Source organism: Sarcophilus harrisii, chromosome 1 (assembly GCF_902635505.1).
Source record: "Sarcophilus harrisii chromosome 1, mSarHar1.11, whole genome shotgun sequence".
Classification (NCBI taxonomy): domain Eukaryota; kingdom Metazoa; phylum Chordata; class Mammalia; order Dasyuromorphia; family Dasyuridae; genus Sarcophilus; species Sarcophilus harrisii.
The window spans coordinates 605,855,749-605,875,106 of record NC_045426.1 but is presented as its reverse complement, the minus strand read 5'-3'; the positions used below and the strand labels follow the sequence as shown (position 1 = coordinate 605,875,106).

Below are 19,358 nucleotides of genomic sequence, written 5' to 3'. Positions count from 1 at the left end.
TAAAAAAAAAAAATCTTACTTTAGGATTTCCCTCATTCCTTCACCATAACTTCCTTTTGATTTAGTACAGTTTTCCCTTCCACAGTGAGACTTTTCATATCCCTACTGTGATATATTGTGGGTCAGTGTAAGAAATTAAATGGTAATTCTGGGGGAGTTTTGTAGAATCCTAGATGACAGCAGATGGCACAGAAAAAGCATAGGAACTCAGAAATGCATAAAATATAATATTGTATAATAGCAATACCATAATAATTCAGGCTTCTTCTCTGATATGAAGAGAAGGCCAAACATTTTCACATGGAATTTCCAGATCAGGGAGGGTGGGGTTGATGCTCCTCCCCTATTCTGATAATGTAAAAGGAATAATTATAAACAAAGGAAGTTGTATATGTATATATATGTGTGTGTATGTGTGTGTGTACATATACACATGTAATATTTTATTTCTGTTTCACTGTAGCATCAAAGGAAAAAAAAATTTCTGAAGAGAAGGGGGGCATACTACCATGTTTTTTCTCCAGTAGTAATTATGTGATATTTTAAAGATATCTCTTTGCTTTTTCTCTTAAACAGATGATCCCCGAACTATTATTGCCAATCTCACTGTGAGTATCTATGATTTGTAGACTTCTGTTCTCTAGGTGGATTTCTTATGTTCATTTCATGTGTTGGGACAAACATTTCTCATAGCTTTCCATGCCATTCAGTGTTTGTTGATCTGAAAGGTTTTATGACCTTCTGGATCATGGGCAGCTGGAGGCTTCACAAAAGTCTTGGCAACAGCCTGAACCAAGTAAATTTATTTGCTTCATCCATTAGAAATATAAAGTAATCATTCACAATAAAACAAATATTTGCTTCTACTCCAAAATATGCCCTTTTCCATCTCTTCTTAACCCAGTAAATAAATAAAAAATGAACATACAAATACACATATATCTACCTATATACATGTAATAATGTGTATTTACTCCAAAGCAGAGGTTTCAAACATGCAGTCATGACCCATCACTCTCCCAAGTATGGCCTAACTCAGATTAAAAAGTAATTGGGAAATATTTAACAAAACAAACAAAGAAAGAGAATATTATATTTTAAAACAATCAATATATGACCTTCAAGGATAATCCATAGATTGTTGCCCTTCTATTTCTACTTGAGTTTGACAACAGTGTTCCAAAGTAATTGACTTGAAAAAAAGTTTATGATTTCTTTTCTTGTGAAACAACTTTTAAAATTAATACTTTTTTTCCTTTGGGAAATATTCTTTTTGTCTAAATATTGAAGGTTTTTGATTTTCTTGAAATCATGTCATCTTTGCATTTGAGCCAGATAGGTTGTATAGCAAATGAAAAAAAAAATGAAATTGGCCATTTTATCTTTATATGACAACTAATTGTTTTAGTAAAGATCTGAATAATTTTTTCCCCTAATGGCATTATAGTAAGCTAATGATCAAAGAAATTTCTAATGTGCCTTTGATATAGATATCAGTGGCTAATAGGTAATCAGTAGCATCCTCCAGCTGCCCATGGTCCAGAAGGTCATAAAACCTTTCAGATCAACAAACACTGAATGGTACGGAAAGCTATGAGAAATGTCTGTCCCAACATGAAGTTTATAATTAAGTTTTTTTTATGCCAATATTATCTGGCTCATAATGGAAAGGTATAAGCTAAAGGGGATGCATTTGTTGTACAGTGGGCATAGAGCTGATGCTTTCAAGAGAAGATAGTTTAATAGTCTTAGAGTGTTGCCTAAATTATTGAAATTATTAAATATGAAATGGGTTAAATTATTTTTTTTCAGAATCACATAGACTATATGTAGCAGAAGTCACACTTGAATCCAGATCTTTCTGCCTGTGAAGGTGGCTTTTTATATATCACGCGAAAGTTGCCTTCAGGTTTGCTCAAGAAATAATTGTTGAAAGGAGGTGGTTGTCATGAAACCTTCCCCATCCTCCCATAAAATTGTAAGAGATATCTTATCTGCCATTTGTATCAATGGGTTCCACTGATGCTTTTTAACCCCAAAGTGTTCCAGTGCCAAAATCATTTGAGAAACACTCATCAGAACACTTTTTGAACTTGTTTGTTTTAGGGTAGTTTAAAATCTGATTGGAGTAAATAAGTCCATAGATTTCTTACTCATCCATGGCACCCTCTTAGTGAAGTTTCAGTTCAACTAATGTTCCTATAACTTATACCATGAAATCCACATCTCCCTGTATTTCAGTGTAAAAAGCAAGACCAGCATTTTAAACCTTACATGAAACAGAACCTTCCCAAACGTCTGCACTATGCTAATAACAGAAGAATTGAGGACATCCATCTGCTGGTGGATAGAAGATGGCATGTTGCGAGGTAACCTAGTTATTATTCTCCCCTCTTCCTTTCTTATTTACTTTTGGGCAATTGAAGCTCTTGAAAGTTACTAACTAGAGAAAGGAGCTAGGTTAGGAAAACAAAATTTTACCTAGAAGGAATTCCGTTCCAAATATGCTAGATTGGCAGTTGAAATGTTTTCCTTTTCCTCATTTTCATTCCCTTTCTTTCTGCCTTCTCTCCCTTTTCTATTCCTTTCCCTTACTTTTTTCTTTCACACTTTCCTCTCCCTTTACACCCTGTCTTCTCCTCTCCCTCTCTTTCTTTACCTCATCTTCTTTGCCCCATTCCCTCTTTTTCTCTTCTGTTCCATCCCCATGTCCTTTATTCTATATCTCCTTTCCCCATTTTCTCTCCTCCTCTCTGTTCTCTTCCTCTCTCCATCTTCATCTTTCCATCTCTCTCTCTTACCCTCTCTCCATCTCTTCTCTCAATCTCCCCTCTCTTTTTCTCATATTCTCCCTCTCTTCATTGCCTTTTTAGACTTTGCATTCCTCTGAGATTTTTTTCTAATCAAAAGAAGTGTCAGAAACTTGTCCTAGCAAACTGGGTTGATTCAGTCTGAGTTGAAAGACCAAACTTTGACCTGTGGTAGTATTTATAGAGAACTCCAGGACTTTTTGTTAATGCTTTGCATCTCTCTTCTTGGTCACCATTTTTAAAAAATGGGTCTGAGATATTTTACCCATAGAACTTCTTTGGAAAAAGAAAATATTTTTATAGAATAGAAAAAGAGGAATCTGATTTTTTTTATTTTTTGAGGATTTGTTAATAGTTGGCCATTGTTGGTATTTGATATTAAATAAATTACCCATTGCTTTTGGCTCTAACAGCCTCCAAAGAGTTAATCATTGAGAGGGTTATCCATCTACATACAAACCTGCCAGCAGCATCTTCTGCTGAGACAGATATGGATTTTTCCACTCCTCCCAGTTCCAACTTTCTATGGTATTTTAAAACATCTGTTGCTGTTTTTGCAGAGCTTTGGCCTCCTTAAAAAAAAGAAACACACACACACAATGCTTCAATGAATAAGTCAACATTTATTGAACACCCATTGTGTATGTAGAGCCCTCCACAACTAGTTGCCATTGGTAGCAACAAAGGAAGCAGATGAATTTCCTGCCTTTTAGAAGCTTACAATCTCACGGGTGAGAGTGGGATTTCAAATGGCAGAATAGGATTAACATATAGTTATAACTGTGCAAAGATCTACATGAATGTTAAGTGTGTAGAGGTTATTAGTGGGGGATGGATGAAGGCCAGGCACTATGGGAGGGACAGAGGCTCAGTAAGAATACTCTGGGGAATTTTTATGGAAGAGTTACCAAAGAAATGAGGAACAGGGGTTGGCTGAGAGGATCTGGGAGACTGTTCTTGGGGAGGGTGGGGAGAGGAAATATTCTGTTGTAAATGAAAGCTTGGAGGGGAGAGAAATTACCAGATGTTTGAGGCAAGTAAATTTGCCTGAATGCAAGTATGAGAAAAGAAGTGAAGAGGGTTACTGGAACAGGCAGGAAAGATGGTGAACAACTTGCCAGTCATAATCAAAAGTTTTAATTTGATGGTGAAATTTTAAAGCAATTGACTTTTTTATCTCCTTAACTAAAATGAAATTCCTTGAAGGATAAAACTATATATTCATTGTAATTGCTGAAGCATCTAGTTCATCGCTACACCTGTAGGAACAGAGCTTGAAATTTCATTGGTATAGCAAGCTCCCTGGTGAGGAAAACACATTACCACTATAGTTCAGCACCTTATAGTCTTAGTGAGTTGCCTATATTATTGAAATTATTAAATATTAAATGGTTTGTTATTTTTTTCAGTCACATAGATTATGTGTAGCAGAAGTCAGACTTGAATCCAGATCTTTCTGACTGTGAAGTTGGTTTTCTAGATATTATGTCTCTGGGATTACTCACAAAATAATTGTTGGATCAATAAAGAAAAATGTTTTAGCAAAGTGATTCTTATTGCCACAGGAAAGGTAGAGTGAAGGATATTATTGCATGTAGCACTTCCTATTTCTTATGTTGAATTAGGGATTTTGCTTTCTTGACAATGAAGCCTTTGTTTCATTCAGTATGTTATCATTTTACCTTTGGTCCCTTGTGAAGGTAGGAGACTAGATAATACCTCCCCCTCCCCCTCCAACTCCCAGCTCTGGTCCCAGTATATCTAATGAAGTATGCTAGAGGATGGCATGGAATTTTAAATTATATATATTTCCTGATCAATAAATGTCATATTTATAATTCTGAAATGGCAGGTTAAATACATATACCTGGAAATGGTGATGAATATCACCCCAAAGGTGACCTGATGATTTTACTTAGAGTTTTTTTTTTCTTATTTTTCCCTTTCTTGCTCTCTTTCCTCTTCTACCCATTTCTTCTCTGAATATGTATCTATTCTGGACCTCTATCGATATCAGTAGTCTGTGGCTTTAGAGCAAGCTTCTGTAGAACCATTCTCACTTTGTATCTTTCCTACTGAAGCTTAGCGCATCCACATTGCACCATTTGTATTGGCTCTAAGCTCTAACATTTTCTCATTCCTATTTAGAAAAGAGCCAAATAGACATGTGACAATGGTGCATGTGGAATCTTAGGGGATGGCATCAGTTCTACCACTGGGAAATTCTAGGTAGGGGAGTAGTCTCGTGTTAGAAGTTTTACTGTTATCTTCTTGGTACTTCTTAAAACACTTAGACTTCTATAATAGGAGGCAAGCCACAACTGAGTAAGCATTTTAAGAACTTATTATGTGTACATCTGGCCCAGATGATGAAGTAATAAAAGTAGAGCAAAACAAACAAATAAATGCCCCTATTCTCTAAGAACATAGGTTCCACCAGGCGATACAAAATATAAACACATAAGCAAATGCAATATAAGATAATGTGAAGAGGAAGAATACACCAAGGGGAATAGGAAGACTTTCCTTAAAAAGAATTACATGAGTTGACTTTTGAACAAACCTAGATAATCCAAAAAGGATGAGGTAAAGAGGGAAGCATAAGACAACTTGCACAAAGATTTGGAAGGAGGGAACCACTAGTTTCATTTACTAGGTTGATCCTAGGTGAAAAGTTCTTAACCTTAGATCACAGACCCCAGAGGGTCCATATACTTGCATGAGAAAATTACATTTGTTTTTTGAGTTCCTTTGTAATATTATGTATTTTTAAAATAAAATAATTGCCCTTAGAAAGGGTGTAAGTTTCACCAGATTGCAAAAGGGGTATTTGACATAAAAAAGGTTATATAAACCTCTGTCTAGAGTCTAGGCAGAAAGGTCTCTTGAATGAAACCCTGGATAGGAAGAAAAAAGTCTTAGATTTAATTTATTTCCTGAGATATGATATAATAAAGTCAGCATTATATTTCTTCATCTAAAATGGGATAAAACTTGATGCTTTGAAATCACAACTGAAAGTTTTTTGGGAAACTTAATATCTTGGAAAAATACCAGTGGTTGCATAATTTAGGATATAGTAAAGCACTAAAAATCCAATGTAAACCAAAAAAGCATTTATTACATGTCTAAACATAAAAGGCAAAATGCGATTCCTACCTTCATGGAGTTTATGTTCTGATAGAGATGGAGAGAAGTGGAAATAACATGTAAACAGATATAACCTGTGGTCCCAAAAGAACAATTGGTTCAAAGATTTTTTTTTTCTAATTTTCCTAGTTGTTCTATTCTCATCCTAAGTGAATGAGTTTGTATTTCCTTTCAATATTTTTTTAAACAGTTGCTGTGTCACATCTTAGAGGTAGGTATGGGTATTTTAGCAGTTCTTTATGGGATTCACAATGGTTGATAGCAATATAGAAGTAGAAAATGATTTTATTTTCCCTTGAAAAAAATTCATTTCCCCTTCTTCCCCCCATATCCCTTGATATAGTAAACTTGCATTTTGAATAATAATTTCATAATTCCATGAGAATCCCTGACTGATAAGATTGTTTTAATGTAGGAAATCCGTGGATGTCTATAAGAAGCAAACAGGAAAATGCTTCTTCCAGGGAGATCATGGATTTGACAACAAGGTCAATAGTATGCAGGTATGAGCCAGAACCAACATTATCTCACCATGCTTTATTTGTTTTTCTGGGTGGAAGTGAAATTTCTAGGCCATGGTGAGAATGGTAAGAAAAGCTTTAGCTCATTCATTTCCAAATAGCAATTATTCTTAATTGTTTTTCTTCTCCTTTTCTTGTGGAAGACTGTTTTTGTAGGTTACGGTCCAACATTTAAGTACAAGACCAAAGTGCCTCCATTTGAAAACATTGAACTTTACAATGTCATGTGTGGTAAGTTGTTACTAAAGTTCTTCCTTTGATAATTTGCCTCCCCTGCCATCAGTGCCATTTCTTCCCTCTCTCCCATGCCATGAATGCCACAGGCTTTCTCCTTGGCTTGAGGGGCAAACTACTCATCTTCCTCTAAGACTTCTTTGTTTCTTCCCAGCAGTTGACTAATGGTGACCATTCATAGTGTTACTCTTGGCAGCCTCCTGGGGATGAAACATAGCATTACAGTTTGACACGCCCAGTCTCTCTGACCTCGTGAAGTAAGGGTCCACATAGAGATGCTCCCCTACCCCTCAGTGCCACCCTTACAGCTCAGTTATAATTGTGCCAACTCCCTGAGCCAGTCCAGCTATTTATGTGTTCCTTTTTTACCCCCATCAAGCTTTTAGTTACTGCTTGAGGACAACTTTTCTTTCCTGAGGGGGAGAGGGCAATGAGGAATTGCCAGTCTGGTGGTTAGAGGAGGAGCCCACAAGTCGGGACTCCTGGGTACTCTTCCCAACTCTGTCTCTCACCTTAGGGGAATCACTGTGTGCCACTTGGCAACGATTCTCTCACAATGAAATTGGGCTTGTTTATCATGCTAGTAAGCATGAAGCCAGCACCCCTGCAGAGTCGATCAGAGCAGAGGACTCCCAGGGACTCCAAAGTTATTTATTAATCATGGATCTCTTTTAAGAACTTTGGATGAAAGGCCCCATACATGTGCAAAATGTTTGCAAACTGACAGTTCCATTTAGCTTCTTGAATTTTTACTTTGATAGCAACAGGCAGGATTGAGCTCAGGTTAACACCAGGCACAGTTCTTTATGCAGTACCATCTTTTATAACCATGCTACTAAGTTCAGCTATTCCAAACTACTCATGCTAGGCATTTTCATAGCTTATGATGGTGGAGAGGAAACAATTATATTTCTTATTTCATTAAATTCAAAGAATCAGAGCCAAGTAAGGAGCATCTTCTTTTTTGTATTTTTATTCCTTCATTTGGCACAATTTTTGACTTTCACTAAGCCCTTAATATATGTTTATCCATTCAACAAAATTTCATCCTGCAAGGGTGGAGGTGAACCCACCTTTTACTGAATTTCTCTTCCCAGCAAAAGATGTTCAAAGTTAATTATGTCCTTTAAATGGAGTGAAAAAAAACCTTGCATATGTATAGGTATATATATATACATACATATATTTATATATATATGTATGTGTCTGCCTTTCAGTGCAGACTAGAATGAATACCATTTTGATGCATTTGTTAAACAACTGATCCTATTCTCCTTCTTTTCGTCAGATCTCCTGGGACTCAGGCCAGCTCCTAATAATGGGACACATGGAAGTTTGAATCATCTCCTGCGTACTAATATATACAGGCCAACCATGCCTGATGAAGTTACAAGACCCCTCTATCCTGGGGCTCTGTATCTTCACTCTGATTTTGACTTGGGATGTACATGTGATGATAAGGTATTGTCAAAGGGAGAATGAATAGTTATGCTAATTATGAATGAATGGAAAAGTGTTTATTAAGTATGTGCAAACCCCATGGAAAAATAAAGTTCTTGTTTTCAAGAAACATTTCTAAAAGGGAGAGGCAACACATATAGAAGTTTATTAGACAAGAGTTTTGCTTAAAACAATGGATGATGGGAAATCTTAATTCTCCATTATAGCATCTTTTGCTGATTTCAGTAGAAGATAGGATCATCTCAGAACCTGCCCTGAGGGATGGAATTTTGTTGAATGGATTTATTAAGGGTTTACTATAGGCCACAGATTGTGCTAAGTGAAAGAATACAAGAAAACAAGATGTTCCTTACTTTCAAAGGGTTTTACAATCTAATGGGGAAGACCAAACACAAAGAGGAGATAGAAAGTAGAGTAGTTGGGGGACGTTAACTAATTATTGAAATGAAAAACATGATCTATTATAAGGCAATTTCCTGACATCACCCCTCTCGTCCCTCCTGTTCCTCTTTCCTAAAAAAGCATTTAGAAGTTTCCACATACTTTAAATTATCTTGGTTCTCCGAATTAACTCTAGGCCCCTTCAGGGAACAGAGAAGTCTTTTCTACTTCTTAGCCAAAAACTATTGGTTAAATGTATTCATGTGGCTGGATTACTCCAAGAGACACTGTTATTATTATTATTATCATTATTATTGATTATCAAAAATGATTCCTCCATCGATTCCTATGACAATCAGTTTATGTCAGTTAGGTTGAAAGTTGACATTAGGTTTAACATGTATGAAACTCCCTGCCATCTAGGGGAGGGGGTGAAGGGAAGAAAGGGAAAAGTTGGATCAGAAGTTTGCAAGGGTCAATGTTGAAAAATTACCCATGCACATGTTCTGTCAATAAAAAGCTATAAAAATAAAAGAAAGAAAATGGACATTGAAATATAAGTACATATTTTAAGGGGGAAGAAAAACCTATTCTCTTAGGGTTTCTGGTGTATTTTTTTTTTTTTTTTTAGAATTTAATGCAGTTTTTGAATTTAGTCTCTAAAGTATATCTTCATAAAAGTGGGAAATTAGTGGTGTTTTTTCCCTTTATCCCATCTTTTCTTGTTACTAGGATCCAAATGTGGGGGTGGGGTACAAGAAAGAGGGCTTCTGACTTTGTGATTTTATTTTTTCCTTTTTTCCCCCCTGGGTTTTGCTTCTGAAGAACAAACTAGAAGAACTCAATAAACGCCTTCATCCCAAAGGAACAACAGAAGGTAAGTAAAAGTTATGGTAAGAAAACCAATAAAGGAAATAAATGTGTGTGTGTGTGTGTGTGTGTGTGTGTGTATGTGTGTGTGTGTGTGAGAGAGAGAGAGAGAGAGAGAGAAAGAAAGAAAGAAAGAAACAGAAACAAAGTGAGAAGGAGGGGTGCAGTGGAGATTTTTCATCCATCTGGCAAATGGTAGAATTTTCTTACGTGTACAAGATGCATTTATGTAATATTTGGTCAACAAAATACCACTCACTATTAATGTTCCTGAAGAATAGTCAGTCCATTCTCTACATAACAGATCATAGATTGAAACAAAGGGAGTGTTTCAGTAAGGAGGTTTAGTGACACACTTACTTTTACAGTGATACCCCTCCAAATGGGAAGCCAATTCTTCAGAAAAAGCTGAGACTGTATAAGTAAGGAAAAAAGACCCCTCCATAGCTAAAAGAGATGTTACAAAGTCCATGCATTAAAGCTCATGTTTTTCACTCCAAGTAGAGCCCCTCGGGCCCTAAGAGATTGTTTCTTTTCCTTTATACCTAGTTCTAATAAGTCTGGTTATTTGGTTCCTAATTCCATCAAAGATTAAATGTAGGCACACATAGAAAGCAATGATAAGATTAAAAATACCATTCAAAATAGACATGAATTAAAAATTCAATTTAAGACTACCTTGGTCTGGCTTAGGGAGTGTTGTAGCATACTTCATTTAGCTTTAGATATCATTGAGTTACAGAACAGTAGAATAATTGCTATTCATGTCATAGACTTAGGGTTGGGAAGAATATCGGAGGTCATCCTAATACAGTTTAGAAAATTCATTTTTATACTTGACAAATTATAAATTAACTTTGATTTGAAAACTTTCATTGAAGGGAAACCCATTACTTCTGAAAGAAGCCCAATTCACTTTTGAATAACTATAATTGTTAGTTTTTTTAAAAACATTTAATCAACTTTTTAAAAACCATTTTGTCTCTCTTCAAGCATTCCATAGTACCTCTCTCTACATACTCTAATTTGATGACCTTGCCTCACACTTCACTGAACAAATTGAGGCTGCTTAGAATTCCCTCTTTCCTCCTCATCCCCATCTTATGTCATTCAGTCATCTTCCCCCCTCCCCAATATTCTTCTTCTCTTTCCTGTGGCAGACATCTTTATTTGTACCCTTAATCCCATCCCATCTTATTTCTCTAGAAGATTGCCTCCCTTATCACCTCCACTCTTATCTTCAATATTTCCACATCTTTTGATTTCTTCCGTGCTATTGCCAGTGTGTCCATATCTATTCTTTTCTTTAAAAATCCTCATTTGATTCAAACATTCCTACTAGTTGTCATCCCATGTTTTTCTTTCCCTTCTCAGTTCAATGTCTTTAAAAATATGACTACACTGGGTCTCCTCATTTCTTCTCATCTTCATTTTTTTATCCTGACTTCCAACATCATCACCCACTCTTCAAAGTTAATAATGAACTAAATTGTCAAATATAATTGTTTTTTCTCGATCCCCATCCTTTTTATCCTTTCTTCTCCTGGATGCTCTCTTTACTCTCAGGTTTTATGACATTGCTTTCAACTGGTTTTCTTCCTACTTGCCTAATTAATACTCAGTCTCCTTAGTTGTATCTTCAATTGAGTCATGTCTAATAACTGAAACTACCTCCAGAGTTTTAGTCCTGAAGCCACTACCCTTTTGTAGGCTCTCATCATCTAGATTATGGCAATAGCCTTCTGGTTATTCTCTGCCTCAAATCTCTCTTCACTCCGATGTATTCTTCATTCAACAACCAAAGCAAATTTCCTAAAGTATTTGCCTTAACATATTATCCCCTTACTCAATACACTTCAGTGGCTACCTGTTACCTCCAGGATTAAATATAAAGTTCTCTGTTTGCTATTTAAAGCCCTTTACCACTTTGTCCCCTCATACATTTCCAGGCTTCTTATATTTTACTCCCTGCTATATACTCTATAATCCAGCGCTACTTTTTTTTTTTTGTACCTAACACTCCATATTTAAATTCCTTGCCTTCGAATGGACTGTTGACCATACCCAGAATGTACTCTTCTGTTATTTCTGCCTCTTAGTTTACCTAACCTCCTTTAAGATGAAATTCTACCTTTTGAAGGAAGCCTACCCATGAAGGAAATGTTCTTGCTCCTGTCCCTTCTCAAATTACCTTCCGTTCATCCTATATATATTTTAATGTACCCAGTTATTGACATGTTGTTGTGTCATCAGACTGTCAATGTCTTGAAGGCAGGGACTGATTTTGTCTTTCTTTGTATTCCTAGCACTTACCAAAGTCCCACATAGTAAATGCTAAATAAATCCTCATGGACTGACTCATTGACTCTTTGAGACTTGCAAACTGCCCCTGATTCTATATTTTAAGGCCAAGTAGAATAAACCCATTCCCTCTGCTATATGACAACCTTCTGATAATGAAGATAGCTCTTATTTCTCAGTCTTCTCTTCTCCATGCTAAATATCTTCATTTCCTTCTACCGACTTCTTTATGATATGAATGTAAGGATCTTCACCATTCTGATTTACCCTTTCTGGACATTCTCATTAATTATTAATTGATTATTTCCATTGATTATTAACATCCTTCTTAAAATAGGGTACCCAGAACTGAATAAAATGTTCTGGAAGTGGTGAAAAGATTATACTATGTTTAATATCCTCTGTTTAAGGGAGTAGGGAAAAGTGTGATTCATTTTAAAAAGATTTCTGTCCAAAATTATTAAACCAAAAAAAAAGTTGATTTGGTGCTAAGAGGCTAAACTCTGAGCTAATGGAAAACTGAATGTTACTTTCTGAAAGTACCAGATAGCTAAGGTATTATTCTACTTGATTTATGTATTCATTATTTCTATGAGGATTATAGTTTTCTTTTTATTTGGCTTCAGGACTGTCACTACCCCTCCCCCTCAGTTTCACAAACCAATAATAGGGTGTGTTGTGTGTGTGTTTTTCCTTTTTACTGTTCCGTTGCTAAATCTATTAGCTTGCATATGATTCCTATTAGTCTGTGCATGGCTTCCCATCTGATTAGGGGAAGCTGAAGAAATTAGTTCAAGGATTTTGTTTTTCTTTGACTTCTTTGATTTTCTCCTTTTTATAAGATCTTCATCTCTCCCACCCCATTTTTCTTAGCTCCCCTTTGATCATGGGATATGCAGGATATTTGGAAGCTTCTTAGATGAAGGCAGCTTGGATAGTAGTCTAAAGATAGTGGATAGCTAAACAAAAAGTTGCCAAACTATACTGGGGACATAGAGTGCTTTAGTCTGACTCTTCATTGGGGATCCAGTGAGCATCTTCAGCATGAGAACATTTGAATCTTTGCTTGGAAAAATATTGGATGGTTTGAGTTCCCCAGATATGGAATCAAGATACAAAGAAAAGCTTAAGTTTGTTCTCCCTCAGTAGATAGCTATGAAATAGTTAATAGTATTGCTGTTAATGCCTTAGTGTCTTTTCTGTAGCCTTAGGCCAGCCTCAGTGATGCCAGGAAACCACTTTGGCTGAGAATAAATAAGTGCCTTTGGTAGTCAGTGGTAATGCATTCATGTGATGGTACCTATTCTCACCCTCCCCTCTTCTCCTCCTCAACTTTCTCCACCCCTCCCATTCAGTAGAAACTGTAGACTCAACCTAGGGAAAACAGGATTTAAGATACTCTTGCTTTGAGTGAATCACCCCAGTGAGTTGGTTCAAAAGGAATCAGCAGCAGAAGGCTTGGGTTTTTCTCAAGGCACCCTTTGAATAACATTTCAGCCCCAACCTCCCTCATCTCTTGTGATGGAACCTGGGAAAAAGTCACTGTTCAGGGTGTTACCCCTAAAGACTCGGCAACACTTATAATCCTCTGAATTAGACCTTCAAAAGAGGATCTCCTCAAACACTATTTACCAGAAGTTTTCAGATCCTTATACAATCTTCTTTCTTGTCCTTCTTTGTATTAAAATGGTTATTGATTAAGTTTACAATTTAAAAACAAGGAACATAAAAAGAATAACTAAAAACAAAATCAAAAATGAATCTCAAGGTTAGCCCATTCCAGGATTCTGTTTTTTTGGCCTTCTAAGAGAGTATAGGAGAAGGAGGACAGAAATTGCAGTAATATATTTTGACCAAAAGAGAGATTAAGACTGACTAAATTTTCAGCCCTATGGACATATCTTTAGTTATGTAAAGGACGACAAATTCTTAAAATAATAAATTTTTTTAATGACTGGCCAAGTCATTTAATATCACAGGACCTCAAGAAAGTCTCTAAGAATAATAATGTGTGTGGAAAGTGACAATCTGAATTGGTATAGGGAGTTTTCCTTATCTGGGAATTCGTTATAGCTCAACTTCTTAAACTGTTGTTTGCAACCCTAAATGGGGTCTTATAATTGAATGTAGGGTTTGCAAAATTATGTTTTATTATCAGTAAATATTTAATTTTTATGCTTATTTTATATACTGGAGTCATGTAAAAATTTCTCTGGAGAAAAAGGGGTATGAGTGGAAAAATTATTAATATCCATGTCTACATGCATAGTTTCTTGCCTCTGAAAAAAAGTGGAGAGACAAGATGGAAGTGGTGATTACTTTCTCATGTCTCTTCTTCAGAGGCAAACTTGGTCATTGTAATTTCACAAGTAGTCGTTTTGATTATTTTGTTATTGTTTGTATTTACATTATTATAATTTTTGTGTATGTTGCTTTCCTAGTTCTGCTTCCTTTAATTTGCACCATTTCTCAGAAAACTTTCAAAGCATCTTCAGAGGAGCACTTTAAAAACTATTAGAATGTAAGAGTTGGAAGGGACTTTAGAACTCATTGAGTCCAACTTCACATGTGAAAAAAGAGTTCTTTTATCTGGGACAATCTTAAAAAGTGGGCTTTTACTTGGAGGACTTTAGTGAAAGAGAACTTCCTGTTTCCTAAGATATACTGATCCACTTTTAGACAATTCTGAGGTTTTTGGGTTTTTTGGTTGTTTTTTTTTTTTTTTTTGTTGGTTTTGTTTTGTTCTGTTCTTACATCAAACAAATCATTCACTTCTGAATTTCCACCTATCGCTATTAGTTCCAACGTATGAAGCAAAAAAGAACTTCATTAAAAGAAAATAACTATCTTATTTATGAGGGTCCCAAGAGCCTCACATCTCCAAAATATTTAATATTTTTACTAGGGTAGAAGTTGACTGATACTATTTGTATGTGCGTGTGTGTGTGCATGTGTGTACAAGCATTTGCACATGGTGATCTGTTCAGAGAAATCTTTTTTTTTCTCTTCAAGGACTTCTTACACTTTAGTTGCTCTTCCTTTTATGGATAATTTTCTAACAAAGCCTTTAATTTTCTGGAATAATCAATATAAGCTAGATAGAGCTGTAAGAACCATTCATTTAATGTAGTTAAACTATCCTGACATGTTTTGGTAGTAATGAATCAGCCATATGTAAAAACACAACTCAATGGATCTTTTATTATACATTTTAATTTGTAATTCAGCTTTTCATCAAAAGTAATGGAAAAGACAAGAAGATGAAATATAAGTTATTTCACTCAAACAGCTTATGATAAATGGGAGTAGGCTATGTGCAGTGATAAATTGTATCTACAAATAAGAATGATGCAGGTTAAAAAGTGATAAGTGCAGAGAAATGACACAGCAAAGTTACTCTAGGAAAAATTGTTGTAAAGGAAAGTCCTGTTAAATTACTCAGTGACTTCTGGGGTTCCTTATAATGATGATATTCTGTGAATCTTGGTAGGTATAAAGCAAGAGGATCAAGTTGGGGTTAATACATGGCCTAAGATGGCTGCCCCCACTTTCTAAAATTTGTCATCATTTTGTGTTCCACTATAAGTGGTGCTGGATGTGTTAATGAAAGAAGTGGATATCCATATGTAAATTTCAGGAAAGAAAGAGACTTGCATAAGTGACATAAGAATCTTATTTTTTTTTGAAAAGTCCTCTAATTGAAATTTTCTACAATATACTCCCAAAGTAGTTGCTTGATTTCCAGTGAAGGGAAACTTCCTTTTAGCATATCACCTCTAGTCAATCTAGTCCATTTTCAAACAGTTTTAATTACTAAGTAACATCTTGCTCACAAAATGTAGCTTTTTTCTCTCTACTGGAATAGAAAACAAAAGTAATTGGGCAATATCTCTGTCTTATCGGGAAGAATAAGTTACTCCTTAAAATAATGGAAAATTTTCCTTCTAAGGAAAATATAAAGGAGAAAAAATCCAAAGAAAACCAAAATCTTAACTTGTTATGATGAACAAGATAGAGGAATATACATTTTCTCTCATCCTTGGGATCTTTCAAACCTTTCCAAAATAAGAATTATGTGTAAGAGACAAAGAAATTTCAGTTGTCTCCATGGTCTAGGACACCAAAATCTCAATAAGGTAAAAAACAACAACAATAACAAAGAACTAACAACAAAGAAAAAATACTTACCCTTAGGGTGGCCATTTAACACCCTCTTCTCTTGTGAGAACTTGGCCCCAAACCATTGGTTCTTGTAGAACTTGAATCCATACCCTGATTGTAACTCTTCCTTTCTTTTAGTGCCTTAAGAGATATAAATGGCAGAAATTTTCTTAGGCTGTTTTAGTAGGACAGCAGCACTCTCAGCCATAATATATTTGGGCCAAATAATGTAGAAATGGAAAGAAAGGGGGCACGGCACTCTATATGTGTGTGTGTGTGTGTGTGTGTGTGTGTGAGAGAGAGAGAGAGAGAGAGAGAGAGAGAGAGACAGAGACAGAGAGAGAGACAGACACACACACACACAGACAGTTTGTGGCTGTGAGACACTCAGCTAAATCTGAAAAAAGACTTCACCATCTGAGTAGGTTAGTTCTGTTCTTCTAGAATTTATTTGTAATAGGAATTAAAGCTGTTAAAATATGAATTAATCATTGTAGGAAGAAGCAAGTCCCCAAGTAGAGCATCATCAAGGAAAGGAGTCAGAAAATGAGCAATAGGAGAAGATAATGAACAAAAGACTAAAACTACCAAATATTTTAGGAGGAATAAACTCATTTAAATACTTTGAGGTTAAGAAGGTAAACTAAAAGAGAAGATATTAATAGTTTGCAGAACAGTTTAAAGAGTTTAGCAATCTCTGAATAAATATTGTAATATGAAAGAAAAAAAATCAACATCTGATGAGACAAAGCACACTGTGTATTCCCAATAGATCATGAAACCATAACAGTATGTTCTTGAATGATTTAAAAGAGAAATACAATTTGTTAAAGCAGAATGTACAGCCTATATGTCAGAGATACTTGGTTGTAGAAAAAGAGAAATCCATAGTGTTGAGCATCACCAAAGGAAAATCTTAACTTGAAAACTTGTATCATAAATGAAGAAGAATATGATTCAAAAAGAGGAAGGAATAGGAAACATCACTGAATATTTGAAATTATGTTTATTATAGAGATAATATGACATGGTAGAAAGTATGTCTGGGACTCAGGATCTGAATTCAAACTCTGCTTCTGACATATATTGTCTTATGTGACTCTGGGAAAGTGATTTAACTTCTCAGTGTCAGAGGCAATTCTCCAAAACTATGTTTCAGAGAAAGTACCAATTAACATCAATGAAAGGGGATATTTTATATATATCACCATGACTTATATTGTACATTTCTATAGAGATGAATCCCTTATTTCAAAGGAATAGGTTAACTAAAAATGATGGAAGAGAAGCACCAAATCAAGAAAATCAACTCATGCAAGGAAATCCATGAACTGAATGGGGAAGCATGACGACGAGCATTTGGGGAGGGAGACACATAAATAATAATGTGAATGAAATATACTAGAGATGAGCTGGACAGAATGAGGAAGTAGATGACAAATTCAATAAAGAGATTACAAATCTAGCAGGGGTCATGATAAATTGGACTGATTCTCCCTGCATCTTCCACCTCTCTTTTCCTTTCTTCTGCTTTCCCCTAACCTGTTCTTATTTTTCCTGTAATATTCCCAATAAGTAATTATAGCATAGATACTTGCCACTAATACCTATATACCACAAAACCTATTATAAGATGAAATTTAGTAGTGACAAATGTAGTCTTGTAGATAGATTTCTTTAAAAAAAAAAAAAAAACAACTCAGTTCTTTAAGTACAGGATATGAGAAGCTGGCTAACACAGTAGTTTTAATGACAAAAACCTGGGGTTTTTAGTGGGGTATCAGTTCAATGGATCAACACAGACATAGTAACCAAAAAAAATTGCATCTTAGACTGTATTAATAGAATCATTGCATCTAGTTTGAAGAAAATGCAACCATTGTACATTTTTTTAGTTAGATCATATCTGCAACACAATGGTAAGTATTGAGTACCACTTTTTAGGGGAGCTATTGATAAACTGTAGCTTATGCAGAAAGGATCATCAGAATGGTTAGAGGCATGAAAACTATGCCATTAAAGAATCAGTTGAAATACATGGGGATAGGCTTGAAGAAGAGAAACAACTAGGTATAGATCTCTTCACCATATTAGGGTTAATTTTCTTCCAGTACTTAAAGGACTCTACTGCAGAAATAAGATTAGATGATTTTCTTTCCAATAGCTATAAGCAATGAGTGAAAGTTGTAGAGAAGCAAATTAGATTTGATTTAAGGAAAAAATATCCCAACCATTAGAACTGCCCCAGAGTGGAATAGGTTGTTTTCAAAGGTAGTAAGTTCCCTGTTCCTTGAGGTCTTCAAACAAAGGGTGTATTACTACTTGTTAGCATCTTGTAAAGAGGATTCTTGTTTAGGTATGGGTGCAACTAGATTGCCTCCCAAGTCTGAAATTTTGTGGAGTACTCTTACAAATAGAAAGTATTAAAAAAAATTTTTTTATAGATAAAAGTTTGACTTGCCTGAAAGAAAGTGGACAGAAAGAATCAGTGTACAAATGAGAACACATGCTGGAGAGCAAGAGAAATTTAGTTTATAACACAGTGGGTTCTCCAGTTAAGGTACTATTAAGAGTTTTCAAGGACATCTTATTGTGAGAGCAAAGACTTAAGGAAAAGGGAAAGAGGGAAGATTTTCTTGTGGTTGAAAAGTCGGCCAGCTAATCCGTGGGAATCTGAATCAGGAAACTGAGGAGGGAAAAGAAATAGAATTCAAGTTTGGATGACCAGACTTTGGAAGCCTTTAAAAAAGAATTGGACCACAACACTTAAAAAGACTTGGCTACAAATGTCCTGCCAAGTGTGGCATATGGAGGAGAATCCTGGCTTGCATCAGAGAGTCCAAAAAGCCACTGTAAACACTGACCTGGGAAGTGGAGGAAAGCCTCTGTCTGGTATTCTAATGGGTGGTAACAGACTGGGAAGAGAAGAAAAGCATAATTTGAAGAAGTAATAAGGTGCATAGCACACTGAAAAAGTGGTGACACAATCATCATCTCTAGCTTTAACCATTGTGAGATAAAAGCTTCCATGCCCAAGTATTGTCATGTACAATACATAGGCTTATGTGACTTCTTTAGGACAGAAGGCAATGTTTCCTACCCAGAAATAAAATTGTGTGGCTTTCTCACAGTTTCGTAATAAATTTGGGCTGAGCTTCTGAGATCTTGCTACTCTTTCAATCCAGATCTTCCTATCTCAGCAAAGACTTCAGGTGAAATAGTTTTTACAGGGAAAAATGAACAACTGACATTTATGAGCCAAATTGTCATGATTCAGGCAGATCTATCTTAGACTGTGGATCAGTGTCTGGGTAGGGAAATTGCTTTCAAAATTTGGATATCCCTGATGCTTTGAGAATCTGAGTATTTTTTTTCTCTGTTGGAGACTATGTATCCTTCCTCTTTCCTTGCTGATTGAATTCCACTTGATAGATATTAAAGCACTGTGAAGTGTGAGACACTGTGTATA

The 19,358-nt window shown here is 35.6% G+C and overlaps 1 protein-coding gene across 4 annotated transcripts in view; it reads left to right on the top strand.

Moving 5' to 3' along the window:
- ENPP2 (ectonucleotide pyrophosphatase/phosphodiesterase 2) overlaps positions 1–19,358 on the top strand; it is a 172,645-nt gene that overhangs the window by 125,253 nt on the left and 28,034 nt on the right. For all 4 annotated transcript variants that reach the window (XM_012541787.3, XM_012541789.3, XM_012541788.3 and 1 more), the window contains 6 exons: positions 577–608; positions 2,242–2,369; positions 6,376–6,463; positions 6,625–6,712; positions 8,004–8,176; positions 9,383–9,434. In XM_012541787.3, the coding sequence (XP_012397241.1) occupies positions 577–608; positions 2,242–2,369; positions 6,376–6,463; positions 6,625–6,712; positions 8,004–8,176; positions 9,383–9,434 (561 nt within the window). The remainder of the gene's footprint in view (positions 1–576; positions 609–2,241; positions 2,370–6,375; positions 6,464–6,624; positions 6,713–8,003; positions 8,177–9,382; positions 9,435–19,358) is intronic.